The sequence below is a fragment of the Hibiscus syriacus genome, unplaced genomic scaffold, assembly GCF_006381635.1.
Source record: "Hibiscus syriacus cultivar Baekdansim isolate YM2019G1 unplaced genomic scaffold, ASM638163v2 tig00110195_pilon, whole genome shotgun sequence".
In the NCBI taxonomy this organism is placed as follows: domain Eukaryota; kingdom Viridiplantae; phylum Streptophyta; class Magnoliopsida; order Malvales; family Malvaceae; genus Hibiscus; species Hibiscus syriacus.
The window spans coordinates 1,604,561-1,620,156 of record NW_024062621.1 but is presented as its reverse complement, the minus strand read 5'-3'; the positions used below and the strand labels follow the sequence as shown (position 1 = coordinate 1,620,156).

At 33.6% G+C, this 15,596-nt stretch overlaps 1 protein-coding gene across 1 annotated transcript; it reads right to left on the bottom strand.

Moving 5' to 3' along the window:
• Positions 1–2,040: 2,040 nt before the first annotated feature.
• On the bottom strand, positions 2,041–5,652 carry LOC120218299 (pre-mRNA-splicing factor SLU7-A-like). Its single transcript, XM_039215285.1, has 8 exons — positions 5,542–5,652; positions 5,155–5,431; positions 3,930–4,358; positions 3,664–3,799; positions 3,260–3,559; positions 2,698–2,911; positions 2,406–2,509; positions 2,041–2,316 (listed from the first exon to the last, which is right to left on the bottom strand). Exons 1-8 carry the CDS (start codon positions 5,555–5,557, stop codon positions 2,170–2,172), a joined length of 1,623 nt encoding a protein of 540 aa, XP_039071216.1. The 5' UTR covers positions 5,558–5,652; the 3' UTR covers positions 2,041–2,169.
• Between the last annotated feature and the right edge of the window lie 9,944 nt (positions 5,653–15,596).

Genomic DNA, 15,596 nt, shown 5'->3' with positions numbered 1-15,596 from the left:
GCTTGCATTACCCGGAAGCATGAGTCAATTAAACAAACAGTATATTCGCAAACAGTTCATGTGAGCAACAGTTTCAAACCCTATTTATTGGCCTTCCATACCCAACCAATTTAGGAAAACTTTCAATTCGTCAAATAAATCTATCTTTCATGCTCCCCTAACCCCATTACATATGATAATAGGGTTTTGTTGTTGTTGTATCTTTTATGGACACCCCTTGTTTTATTTAAGTCGGATTAGATTGTGATTTTAAAAGATCTTTTTTATCTTTCATATATAATGATATTTAACTTGACGCGCTTATATATCAACGACAGTCGAGTTAGCATATCCACATGCCATTTTTATTAATATTATTTAATAACACAATAATATATATTATCTAATTGGTAAGAAAGTAGAAAAAAATATAATATTTAAACTAAGATTTTATTGTAGTAGTTAGTAAACGTCAATGTTTGAACTCACACACAATATAAAATAATAAGAGTATATTTGACCATTTGATCAATTAATGAATATTTCTTTTCTCTCGTTTTGACAGAAATAGTAGTCTTGTTGCTTATTACTCTTCTTAAATTTAATTTATTTATTTGAAAAATAAATTATTAAAAGCTTCAACCTTTGTGTAATACAAAATGAGAAAACAGATTTTATATTAAAATATTTTAATAAAATGTGATTTGGTCCTCAAATAATCTTGAATTACATTAATCAAATAATTAAAAATTACATTTCAGCCATATTGATGAACTATAATAATAGAAAATTCCAATAAATTATTAAGTAATCTTATATTTTTTTGATAATTTTATTACTAAAAATAATTTTATATTCTGTAAATCGAATGATACAATTTGAAAGAGAAATGAAAAATTCAATTCTTAGCGTTGCAGAGATTTTGGCCTATTGTCCAAGTAACGAAGGGATGCTTGCAATCCAAACTAAATTTTGGAGAAACCATTCAAATTAATTAATTAAATCACTATACTATATAAATTTTCAAACCCAGAATTTAATTGTAATTAAGATATATACATTTTTAACAGATTATATATAGTAGAACTTTAGATTTTGAATCAAACAGTTAAAGATACTCGTATAGTTAAAAGCGAGACTAGGGGCTGGCTGCAGAATTGACACCTCAGTTCTGGTAAAATTATTACTCCAATCCTCTAAAAATTTAAGATTTTGGCAAAAAATTATTTTTACACATCTTAAAAAGACTCATTCCAAAACAGGGGCGGACTCAGAACAAAACTTTAGGGGTTGCACAAAAAAAATTTCCATGAGAACTTAACTGAAATATGAAACCAGATTGTGTTTAGAGAACTAGGGGTTGCCCCTTTGTCAGGACAAAACCTTAGGAGAAGCAAAATTAACATTATTCTGAGAAATTTGAGGGGTTGCCCGGGTTATCCCGGGCTACTCATAGGTCCGCCCCTATTCCAAAAATCATAAATATTGTTAGTTAATAAAATAGGGAAACTATTTTATGAATCTCATAAAAATTATGTTTTCATTTCAGCCTTAATGATTATTTATTAATTAATGCTGAAAGCAGAATGTCAAATACAATAAATTCAATACCAGAACGCGGACAAAATAACACTTATGATAATTCGTATTTTGACCAAAAAGAGAAATAAACGGATTGCAAAAATTATATAGGCATCTTTCCTAGTCTAGAAAACAAAAATTCATATTCCAAAGAAACAAAAAGAATATCTTTTCTTAAATGTACATGCTTTGTTGAAATGATATTTAATTAAGGCAAGGGGATTAGATTAGCTTGGAATTCACTAGTAAATTTGGAGGATCAAAATCCATATCCAAAGCAAAGCCTACCCGAATTTGTCTCCCCACTTTGCTTTTTCACTTAATTACCAAAAAGCAAAGTGGAAAATTAACATAATGTATCTCTCAATCTTCCTTTATCCACCATTAGGAGCTCTTTTTGAGATTTTATGTTCCTAAAATGACTTGACACCCAATCAAAATCTTAATTATTCTAATTACATTGCCGTTAATCAGATTTTATGAGGAAACTCACTGCTTGTCATTCAAATCTAATAATACATCTCAGTGCATCATACAAACAAAACAAAACCAAACTCGAAGAGAAAATCATAAAGCATTCATTTTGTTTGTTATTACAACATTTGAGTTTCAATTTAGAAAATCTTTCATTGGATCGTCGTGGTGTACCCTTTTCATTCGATACGCCTCCATTTCCTCGGCAGTAACATCATCATTCCACTTGACGTTATACTTCCGTTTTCTTTCATCTTTCTCCTCTCTCCTCCTCTCATCCTCCTGTAAACATAAAAACATGCATAGATATAAGCACACGTCCGATTTGCGGTACAGAACAGGATACAAGTCATCTTATACACCATGTTTACCTTCTTCAGAGCCTCGGTGAGACGCTTCTCATCGAGAACAAGATCCTCGGGTACATCAGTACCCCAAGTAACATGTTTCTTTTCCTCTGCGGGAGGAGGAGCATCTGTGCAGAATAGAGATGCAGGGATTAAAAACATGTAAGCACTAAACTCGAACAAAATCATGGAACTAGAAAGAGCAAATGATTCTCTGAAGTTCTCAGAGAAATAAAATATGAACTTAAAGACCATAACTTAGAAGAATGCATCTCGACTTAAAGAACTAATTTGAAGTATCTATGTAAGATCTCACCTTCAGACACTTTACGCGCAATATTTGCCTTCATCAAGTCTGTTGATGCTTCTGCAGCCTCAATTCCGGCTGCACCAGTACAGTAACTATTGCGTATTGTCTGTCTACAGCACTTGTAACCCCACTGGTGATCCTTCCACCATGAACCCCAAACAGTGGTGTGGTTATTAATGAAGACATCCTCTTCATACTTGCTTTTCGGAAGGGATGTTTCCTGCCGAAGAAAGCTCGCAAACAAAATTAACCAACTTAAATAATGAAAATGAAGGGAAAAAAAGAGAGCAAGATGGCATGTGTTCCCAATATTTTCCAGAAGTCTCCCTTTTAAAAGTCAATAGTATGGTTTACATATATTGGCATGCATCCTAGTTTTACCAAAACCATGATTCATGATTCATGATTCATGATGAAATCACCCCACCTTTAGCAAAGGAAAGATGGAAAAAGTATAGCAGCAAATTTGAATTGACTGGAATTAAGTATAAAAACCCTTAAAATGATGTGACGGAAGAGGTAAATCACAAATTAACTAGAATAAAAAGAAACTTAGTTTCATTCGTACCATTCCCTTTATAATCCTTCCAGCACGATCATACTCCACTTGCCTCTCACTTTGTCCCAATAGAAGCTCCATTGGGATCTCTTCTTCAGTTGCTGCATTGCCATACTTCTCCATAATCGTATCCTTGGTCTTTGATTTTAACTTCTCTTTAATGACCTTATAATTCCTGAAGAGAAGTTCAGCTTGGGATGGAGCAGCCTGCATATGCATATCTTGGCCTTTATCAAATGCTTCCCATGCATGGATATTGAGCTGCTTGAACTCTAATGCTTGGCCACTCTGTCTATATTGATTATCACCCTGCAAGGAAACACATAAGCAAGTAAGAATTGCATAATTGATTGACTTTATGACGTAAAAATATGAAAAAAAATCTAAGGGGAAAAATTCTGCACAGCACTCACTCCATAGAACTTCTCATTTGGATCCGCATCAGGAAGCGGATCCTCACGCATAGATCGCGTCTTGGGATCATAGTACGCGGAATTCACGTCAAGATTCAAAAGATACTTTGCTGTGTCTTCCCGAATACGCAAATTCCTAAAAGAGAGGCAAATATGAAGTGAGAATACTTGTTTTATATTTGCACAGAAGAAACAATGATATTTAAAACCAAAATAAGAAAATAATGCATAAAAAAGGATACAACAATGAGTTATAATAGATGTACCTGACAGTTCCCGTGCTCCCTCCACCAGTGGTACGAACACGCTTCTCAACCTTAGCAAAGTCCATTTGTTTGCTCTCGTCAACCTTAGCTTCATCAACTTTTAGAGCATCATCATCATCTTCTTCTTCTTCTTCCTCTTCACTAACATCCTCACCCTCTCCATCATTTTTACTATTTTTTTCCTCCAACTTTTTCAGTTGCTGTTCCTTCAAATACTTCCTTCTAGCATCATCCCTCGCCTCATACCTTTCAATTACACGAGCATATGTAGATGCATCATAACCATTCCACCTATCTCTCTTCCCATCATAATCCAGTTCAAACGTCTCTATCTTTTCATCAGGTGCAATGTGCATGCTCGTCCATTTTGCTCCCTTTTTACGGGGCCTCTCCATGCATGACTTTGCATCATGTGTCATGGCTCCACAGCTACAACAAACAATAAAAGGAATTCAAAAAATTGTGAACTTCGTCATAACTATAGATTTTGAAGCATAAAGGACACAAACAAGTAATTTCATCAAAACTAAAACTATTTAATCCCACACAACAAGTTTAGAGGGCATAAGCTACAGAATTCAGATCAATGTTTTTGAATTTACCAATTGATAAAACTTCCTCCACGATGCATGGATAAATTTCAAGCCTTTCTTTTTAAAAGAAAACATGAATTTCAATAGCTAACACAACCCAGATACTGTCTGATAAGGCAGTAAAAATTCCCATCACTGGAGTCTTGCCCTATATCATTACCCACAAAAATGTCTAACCGAGTTCTATCTCAACTTGTCAAGAAACTTGATCATTACTAAATAGAGTCAACTTACACACGAGAAATTCCATATATTAGGACAACAGAACATCTCTTACATCGCTTCCAAATCAATAGTTAGAAACGTAACAGGTATGTGGCCCTATTCTTGTATATTAAACATGAAAGTTCAAAGAAAGAATAAAACGCACTGCGAGCACTAAATCATATTTCCTACATTTGAACCTACAACTTTAGGTTCAATTAGCAAAGAATCCATCTCTATCAATTATAATTATAATTAATTTTTCTATCCCATATTATTAAAATTGATTAGATTCAAAGATAAAATTTCCATGTATAATTCGACCTGAAATCTTAATGTTCTCCATTAACACACAAAACAAGGCGTACCTAGAAACGAAGATAAGTATCGAATAACACAATAGAAGAAGGAAAAGAAGGTTTACTTACTTTTCGCATGCTCCTTTTCTATATTTTTCAGCCTGAAATATCTTCGCACCCCTATCGTACCAAGATTTGGTGTAATTAGGATCCGATTTCCACTTCCTTTGATGCTTTAAACTTGGTCTTTCAGCGTTAAGATACCAAGGCGCCGATGACATATACTGAGGAATATGGGGGTTAATCTCTTTTCCATCCTCATCGACCTCAGCCGGCGCAAGCCCCGCTTTTCGAGCTTCCTCTAATTCAAGCTGTTTGCGGTGATCCTCCCTTGATTTAAACGCCACTGAAATCTCCCCATCAAACAATTATTAGATAAAATTTGAAAAGAATCCCTCTTTTGGTATCGAAACAAACGAAACAGATAAATCGGATGAGAAGGAATAAAGAACGTACCTGATGCTGTAGCCATGGACGAATCAAGAGAATTTTAGCAGAAATTAGGGTTTCGAAGATGAAAATTTCACCGATTTTAACAGGTAGGTTGATAGATTACTGTTCTCCTCTGGATAGTTATCTGTATATATATCGCCATCTGCCAAATAACCCGACATCTAGACCTATTGCTTGATGATTGAGCTTGATGATTGAGCTTGACCCATATTGTCAATGGTTTTATTGGGTCCGGTCCAACCTACCCAAAGTCTTATCCTATTCAGAAAATGGGCCTGTTTTTCATAATCTTTTATTATTTAATCTCAAAATTAAATTAATTTTATTATTACGTGTTTGAACACTGCAGCGTAATTGTACGAAAACATACTTACCATCATAATATGTAATTGTTAAAAATTATAATTAAGGAAATGTTTGAATATTACAACATGATCAAATGAAAATGTAATTGTTATCTTAATAATCATATTATGGTATAATTAATATAAATTTTAATTAACTAGACATGTTTACCGATCAGTATGTATTTATATGTTTTTAAATTAAAAGGAGAATTTTGGAAAACTAGACTAGGTGCCACAAACTTTATAATAAGAACTCTCGATATTTCTGCGAAGTAGTTTTTGAGGGTAAATTGGTGTAAAATCATAGTGAAACAGCTCAAATCGTAAGGAACATGTTTGGCTAGAGGCCTAGAGCATCCCTAGGACAATTGACCTTTCGTGGGATCCAGGTGGAGTCAAGTACCCGTCCTCGCACCACCTTATTGGATAGAAAAATTATTTAATTAAATATTTTAAAATTCATAAATAAAATATTCCAATCATATATTGAAATGTATCACATTTTAATTGAATAATTAAATTTATTTAATTGAATTAAAATAGTGACCAAATTGATAGAATGTGTAAATATTAATGACAAAATATATAATTATGTCAATTAAGCTTAACGGACGCGTCACCACCTCTGTTAAAAATTAACGGCCGGTGGTTTGATTGAATTAATTAAATTGTTGGGTGGTCTGATTGATTCAATTGAAAGTTCGGTTGTCACATTAATTTTTTATCATAGTTTAGTGGTCTCCCGTGTAGTTTACCCATAAAATTATCAAGATTAAAAAAATATAAAACCCTAAAATGTAGTAAAAATAATAATAAATCTTAAGTTGATAATGTAAGTAAAGAATAATTAAATAAATTTTATATAATAACTTATATGATATATTATATATATATAATTAATATAATAAGAACAAATAAGAGTACATACATAAATTTATTATTATTTATTATAAAACCTTAACAATAATAATAACAAAATCCTAACGTGTGTAGAACTGCAACTCCTAATGATGTAATTATCTATGAAATAAATTAAATAATGTAATTGAATATTTTTAATTGTACACAATTTAAAGAAATTAAAGTTACTATGATCGTTTAAATATGTCATAATCGTATGATTACACATAGTTTTAATTGTATAGTGCCTTTCTAAACGCACCCTAAATAATCATATTTGATAAATAGAATAATTACATATTAATATCCACATTATATTTTATTGTAAAAGTTATACTTTATAAATAATTTAACTTTTAACTTTTATTGCACATATTAGTTTTATACACACACGCACACCTAATTTTAAACTTTCAAAAAATATCTAGCAGAGTAATTGACATTTGTGGCTATGATTTGATTTAATTTGGCTGATACGATCAGTTTAAAGCCACAATTTTTTTAGTTTAATTTTTTTAAAAGATGTTTATTTATTTTATATTTAAAATCATATGTCTGAGTTACCCGACCTTCCAACGGCAATAAGCATGAAGCATGATGCATGATGCTGCCCACTTTCTCGCATGCATCCCAACGTCATTTATTCACTCTCTCACCTTCAAACGACGACGTCCTGCATGCAGTTTTGCAAAACTCAAACCCCTATTTTGTACATCTAATTGTGATTTAGTGCCCACCTTATGTTAAAATTTGAACTCTGTCCTTATATGTCAATTTATCATAATCTAGTCTTTCTACTTTGACAGTGTTATTCTTAGGTTTGAATCTATAACATCAATAATTACTATTATTTAAGTGATTGCATTTAATAATCCATTAAGCGACCTCAATTGTAAAAATAAAGTATTAATCTTTATAGATATCATGAGTTTGAGCAGTTATACTACGTTAACATCATCAAATATGATGATGTGATATATAACGGGATTGTCTCAGGAAAGGCGAGTTAATATACGGCGTTACCGGATACATTAAAAGATATTTAACAAATTCGGTTTAGCGCTACCGGAAATGTTGACTAATAATAATGTAAGTAGGTCTAAGTCATGAAGAAATATTAAAAATTTGTGCAACCGACAAACTTAACTTGTCGGTTTGTGTCGATCCAAATTAAAAATGTGTCGATCCAAAACGATATAACAGGTAAAACTATGACAAAACCGGTATTGAAATGATAAAACCGGTAAAGCGCTACCGGATACATTTAAAGTGTCGGTACTTTAATATAAGGATCGACACTTCGTGAATTTAAAAGAGAAGCAGTTTTAAATCCTATAAAGTGTCGATACTTTTAAAAAATGTATCGATCCAAAACGATATACCAGGTAAAAATATGATAAAACCGGTAACAAAATGATAAAACCGGTAAAACGTTACCGGATATATTGAAAGTGTCGATACTTTATATAAGGATCGACACTTTGTGAATTTAAAAGAAAAGCAGTTTTAGCGCCTATAATGTGTCGATACTTTAAAAAAAATATCGATCCACAACGATATAACATGTAAAAATATGATAAAACCGATATCAAAATGATAAAACCGGTAAAATGATACCGGATATATTGAAAGTGTCGATACTTTTGTAAGTACGTGTAATAAATTATCGACACTTTCAAAGAAATAGGTAATTATCCTTTCGAAAGTATCGACACCTGACATAAAAGTATCGACACTTTTGTATTTGTATCGATTAAATATAAATAACATATCCGATGAAAATATAAAGGTCATAACTAAATATCCTCTGAAAATAGATAGAACGGACGAGTTTTTGAAATCGAAGCGTAATTGTTGTTGCATTTCAGAAGGCGTTTCTAAAGCGAAGTTTGTTTGTTTGTTGCTGCAGTCGAATCGAAAAGTATGTTATCGAAACCCTAATTTTTTATTATTACAATAATCGCGATAGGGTTTTTATGTGTTGTTTGGGGTTTTGGAGTAAAGATGCATTTGGGACCGATTGTAGGTAGAAAGTGGCCGAGACTCGAAAGCAACCAAATGGTGGATATATGTACTTCTAGTAAGTATCAATGTCTTTTTGTTATTATTGTTGAAATGATAATTGGATTAAAGTATCGATAAACTTTAAATTGATTACAAATTTTAAATGTTGACAGTATGGCCGAATGCAAAAGGATGAAGGAAGATGACACACAGAGCGGTTCGGTATGTAAAATGAAATTGACATTGAGTAGTATTTAGTGTTAATGTATTGATTAAGAAACGTTTATGTTTAATATTAGGTGACAAAAGATGTGAGGTCCAAATGGAATTCAATGAGTGATGCTGAAAATGAACCTTACAAAACACAGTCAAGGAATGATAGTAAAGAATACAAAGAACGGAGGAAAGCACATGAAAATAAGGTATTCATTAAACTTGTAAATACGTTGATACAAAATATATAAGAACTATAACATTATATATTGTTAAAAAATGTAGGAATTGTCGACAAGATGCAACATTAAAAGGGTGAATTCATTAATTAAACACCTTAAGGAGAATGGTCAGTTGAATGTGCTGGGAGAAATAGGTTTTGGATCGTTGGTAGGAGTAAGGGATCGACCTATTCGGAGGGAATTGTGTCGATCCTTGATGGCGCAATTTGATGTCAGACAATGTATTGCTAAGTATGGTGATTTTTCATTTTCTCTCGGGATCCCATGTGCTGCAGTCGTATTGGGGGTAGAAAATGAAGGCAAAAGTGTTGTAGAAGTCTGTAAGAGTAAGGACTAGAAAGCACTTGCCTCCAAATATGGTTTGAAGCAGAAGGTGACATATGCTGAAATTGAAGAGGAAATAAAAAGTAGATTTTTCGTTGGGGATGAGCTGAAGGCCATAGTTCTATTATACCTTGTCGGTATCTTTCTTTGTCCAATGGGTAATACATCAACGAACAAGGAACATATGAAGCTCATTTGCGATAAGGGTGAATTCAATTGGGCTGAATATATCCATTCGAGATTGATTGAATTAATAATCACCTTTAAAAAGGGCAGCCAGAGATACCTCAAATGGTGCATAGCAATCTTAAAGGTAAATGAGTTGAAGAACTTTTTTGTGTTTTTATATAAAAATATAAATTTTATTATAAATGCAGGTTACACTGTTCGATTTTTGGTCGGGCTGTGAGGCAGTGCCGGCTTATGAAAGAACCGAAGTGGCACGCATCCGTGCATGGGGGAAGGAAGAGGTGGTTAGAGTGATGATGAAGTTGAAGTTGGATAGAGCGAAGAAGCAAGAAAGGGTAATAAATGTAATTAAATAATATTAAGAATATAATCAATGTCTTAATATTGTAATTTAATTTTGAAGGTTATTGGCAAGTATGTAGAGGAGGCAGAGGAGAAGAAAGGAGAGATGGTTGTATTGGGGGATGACGGTGAGTGGGACGACGGTGAGGGAAAACATAGTAACTTCGACATTTTGATGTCTGAATTGGCTGATATCAAAAAAATCCAATTTGATATCATGCAAAGACAATCAAGAGTCGAAGAGAAACTTGATAGAGTCGAAGAGAAACTTGAGAGAGTCGAAGATACACTTGAGAGGCATAAGGGGGTAGTGGAAGGAAAAATAGATGGAGTGGTGAAAGAAGTAGAGGTGTTGAGGGGTGAAGTGGTGAAAGAAGTTGGGGTGTTAAGGGGTGATATTAAGATGGTGACGGGTGAAAAATTTGAGGGAGTGGTGAAGGAGGTTGTGGAATTGAGGAGTGAACTTACGGGGGTGAAGGGGGTGGTTGATAAATACTTGAATGAAGGAGATCAATTGAAGGGTGAAATAAAAGAGATGAAGAGCTATGTAGAAAAAAATACGATGAACTGAAAAAATATGAAGAAGAAAAGAGGGAGGAGGAAGAAGAAGAGATGGAAGAAATAAGGAGGAAGGAAGTCGATATCATTTATACACCGGAGAGTGTTATAGCAGCAGATTTGGATTCGGAATGTCCTGCACCCCAGAAGAAGAAGTAGAAGGTAAGTTGAATAAAAGAAAACTTAATTTGATTTTTATTATGTTGTTGTGACAAAAATTTGTATGCAAAATTGTAGGTTGAAAAAGCGGATATTCCAAGCGGAATTGATGACATCGAAGCTGCAATTTGTGATTATTTATGGAATAGTGAGTTAGAATCGGAGTAAGTGAAATATATTGCTTTGTGAGTTATATTTAAATATTTCATGACAACATATTAATCCTAATGATTCATACAGATATTCTGTAATCTCAATGTGAAATCAAATCGCTAGTGTATACGACGTTGCAACGTTGAAGCCTACGGAATGGGTTTTGGCGGTGTGGTAAGTAGAAAGTAAAAAATGTTAAAACTTATTGAATATATTCTGATTGTGTAATTAATTTTGTTAGGTTATTGATTTGCTCGCCTGGACAGTATGCTACGATTCTCAGAAGTCACTCCGGAGGATTGGCTACCTTCCATACCACTTAACGGTGAGTTAAATTAATAAATGGAGATAAGTAGTGTTATAGACGATAAATTAATAATGTTTGTTGCGTAATTGCAGCAGCAGGCGTTGGATGCCAACAGCAAAGAAAGTGTTGAGAGTATTGCTACCTTCTGGGGTCCCATACTGAATAACTATGTGAAATTCACCGACTGTAATAAGGTAAGACACCATACCAATTGCAAATGATGTTTTCGGATATAGAATGTTGAATTTTGTCAAATTGGGTGTGAAATTTGTTGCAGATCATGATCACAATAAACTACCATAATTCACATTGGTATCTATTGGTGTTGGATATGGTAGATCGTGTTGCAACATTATATGATAGTATGTTTACAACTGTAGCAGCTAAACAGAGAGTGAAGGATGCTAAGATATTGGTATGTATGTATGTATGAAAGGACATTATGTAAATTATAATGCATAATTTTTTTGGATCATAACTTCTTCTATTTTAATGCAGATTAAAATATTAGATTTTTATAATAAGAAACGCATTTGGGTTGAATCCTGTGGATCTCTAGGAAAGTATCCCTTGAAAAATTTCAAATTTGTGGAGCATAAGAAGAATAAGCTATTGAATGGGTATGAGATGTTATCACAAATAGAAAGCTTAATTTATGCCGTATTCATCATAATTGACATGTGTGGTTTTCAAATTTTGTAACAGACATGATTGCGGCATGTATGTGATGATGTGGATGGAATCGATCGGTTTTACAGGGGCAACTGGTGATTTTGTAAGTGGAAAGAAAAATTCGTTTGTGGTAAAATTGTTAAAAGTCGTAGATTGAATGTTGTAGTTTACAATACTTAACGTTCTGACAATTTGAATATAGGTTGTTGGAGAGTGGGATCGATAGCGAATATTAAACGATCTCGTAAGCCACAATCAAAATCAACGAAGAATGGAGATAACAAAAGCTGCCATGATACATAAGAATAACAAAAGGATGCAATGATGTAAATGTAGGGTTAATTTTGTATAAGATTTATAATTTTGTATACGATTTATAATTTTGTATGTGAATATAATTATGAATGAGATGAGAAAAGTTAGCAGTATGTTGTTGTACATGTTTCTTATACACATTAAGGGTCATATTGATACTTTAAAGTAAAAGGCAAATTTACAATATGGCAAACAGGGTGCAACCATAAAGTGTCGATCCATATATAAAAAGTGTCGATCCCAAAAACATCGAAACCCAAAAGTATAATGTAATAGGTAATTTTTCAATCTAATCGGTACAAGTATACCGGTTTTATGAGAGAATAGGTCTAAATAATGTATCGACACTTTTGTAGTTTGTGTCGATATTTCTGGTCCAGAATGAATGGCAAACAGGCTGCAACCATAAAGTGTCGATCCATATATAAAAGTGTCGATCCCATAAACATCGAAAACCAAAAGTATAATGTAATATGTAATTTTTCAATCTAACCGGTACAAGTATATCGATTTTATGAGAGAATAGGTCTAAATAATGTGTCGACACTTTTGTAGTTTGTGTCGATATTTTTGGTCCAGAATGAATGGCAAACAGGGTGCAACCATAAAGTGTCGATCCATATATAAAAAGTGTCGATCCCATAAACATCGAAACCCAAAAGTATAATGTAATATGTAATTTTTCAATCTAACCAGTACAAGTATACCGGTTTTATGAGATAATAGGTCTAAATAATGTGTCGACACTTTGTTTAGTTTGTGTCGATATTTTTGGTCCAGAATGAATGGCAAACAGGGTGTAACAATAAAGTGTCGATCCATATATAAAAAGTGTCGATCCCATAAACATCGAAACCCATAAGTATAATGTAATAGGTAATTTTTCAATCTAACCGGTACAAGTATACCGATTTTATGAGAGAATTGGTATATAATATGTATCGACACTGTTTAATGTTTTGTCGATACTAATTTAAATATCAAGTGTTTTTCCACCGTTCACTATATATAGTACTCTAAATCGAAAAACCCTAAACATAAAGGCAAGCAGGCAGAAGATAACGCTTCCTCTCCGAAGAATACTAGCGTTATCATAACAGTGACGATCAGATATTCAGGTAAATTTATCGATATTTTATGGGTTTGATTGATTTTTATATTGGAGTTTTTTTCCTGAATGTGTTTATGTTCCATTGTAATAGCATCCAACCAAAATGGCTCCAAAACGTCAGCGTCAGAAGCGCGGTCTTTCTCAAAGCTCTTCTCAACCCAGTTCTTCTCAACCACAACCTCCTTCTATAACAAATGATTCTTCTGAGGAAATCAGGTCATTCGAAACTCTGAACTTTAGATCCGATATGGAGAAACAAAGATGGCAGACGAGTTTTAAAGTAATGAAGATTCGTCCCGAACGTGTCATTGACCTGGGTTTCTTATTTGATGATAAATATGCATTTAGTTTTAAATCCACATTTACATCTTGGGGTTGGCTTGAATTCCTTGGTGTAGAACCAAGATATTATCCCAACCTAGTTAGAGTCTTCTACAACAATGCTTCCTTACAGCACGAGCCTAATAAGACTAATATAATAGGAATTAATACACATGTCATGGGGAAGGATATATATATCTCCAAAAACTATTGCGGAGGGTTTAGGTGTAGCGAATAAAGGGGATTCAGATGAAAATGGTGTAGATTGGTCTACAATTAAACGGGTTGCTAGAAATAACCCAATTCACCTCGATGTAGAGTCGAGAGTGTTTCACAAAATGCTCACATGGTATATCCGGCCTAGTGGGGAAAAACATTCAACGCTTCGAGACAACGATTATTGGTGGATAGCAAAGTATAAATCCAAATCCAAAACGGCTCCAAATATTGCAAAACTCATATTTAATACAATTGTATATATGGTCACAAAGGGAGCAACAATTTCAACTACACTACCATATGGATGTGTCATCACCCATCTGTTGAAGAAGAAGGAAGTTGATTTTTTGCATGACGCCCCTGTTCGATTAACCCGCAAGATTGACATGGTATTTATTAAAAAAGTGGGATATGATTTTGTTGAAAAACTTGGTTGGAAGCATGTAAAGGAGGTCGGATTAGATCAAGAGAGGGAGGAAATGGACCCCGTTGGCCATGAAGAATAGCAACCAAGTGGAGACGCAATGATGGAAGAAGCTCCAGTTGCAGAGGATGTCACAATTAAGACCGTGATGGAATACATGGTCAATTTTCGGGAGCATATTGATTCCCTTGTGAGTGGAATGCGATCCGATATTTCATCATTGCAACATGAAGTCTCCATGTTGCGTGACGAATTACGTCAACAACATCAAACGAGTTAGGTAATTCATTATTTATGTTTCTAAACATTTACACGTTCTGAACTGTATTTTATTTTCTTTTAACATATGTGGACAACCAAGCGGTCAATGAAGATGAAGCTGACGATGAAGATGACGATGATGATGACGATGAAGCTGACGATGAAGATGACGATGAAGATGATGACGATGATGATGATGATGATGATGATCCAAACAAGTATATCGTGTCTGCAACGCCGCCTTCAAGAAAACTTTTAATTTTTGATCTCAATGGTGTCCTTGCCTACATCCCAAGATTGCCTGCAGGTATTAATTTTATTCTTTTGTATCCATTATTTTAACATATAAGCGTAGAACTTTAATCTCATTTTCTTCATGTTGTAGATGTTGTCCTCCGAAGAGGATTATTTGAATTTATGCAATTTTGTGTCGATAATTTTGTTGTTGCCCTTTGGTCTTCAAAGATGAGGTTAGAACATGTTTGGAGCAATTGAATTACTATAGTCAAAATCGTTAATATACATTTGAATGTTAACATTCAAACTTGATTACAATCTCAGGCATAACGTCGGCCGTGTACTTGAGAAACTACCTTTATTTTCTGAGCATTTTCTATTCGTGTGGGTAAGATGAATGTCATTACAGTTTGCTGACTTTTCGTTGTCTATGATTCCTACATATTTATGTTCGACTGTTTGTGAACAGGATCAAGAAAAATGCAAAACATATGATACTGTTACCTACTGTAAAGATCTCAATGATGTTTGGAACGCGTGTCCAGATTTTAACGAGCTAAATACACTTTTGGTCGATGATTCAGCGGAAAAAATGATTTATAATCCGGTAAGTTGTATTTATGCAATATGTTTTTCCAGTTGAACAGGTGTTCAGACATTGATTATTTTAACAACTTATGTGTTTATATAGAAATACAATTACATATGTCCACATACCTTTGATGATGCTTCCCATTCGAACGACAATGCTCTAGGTATG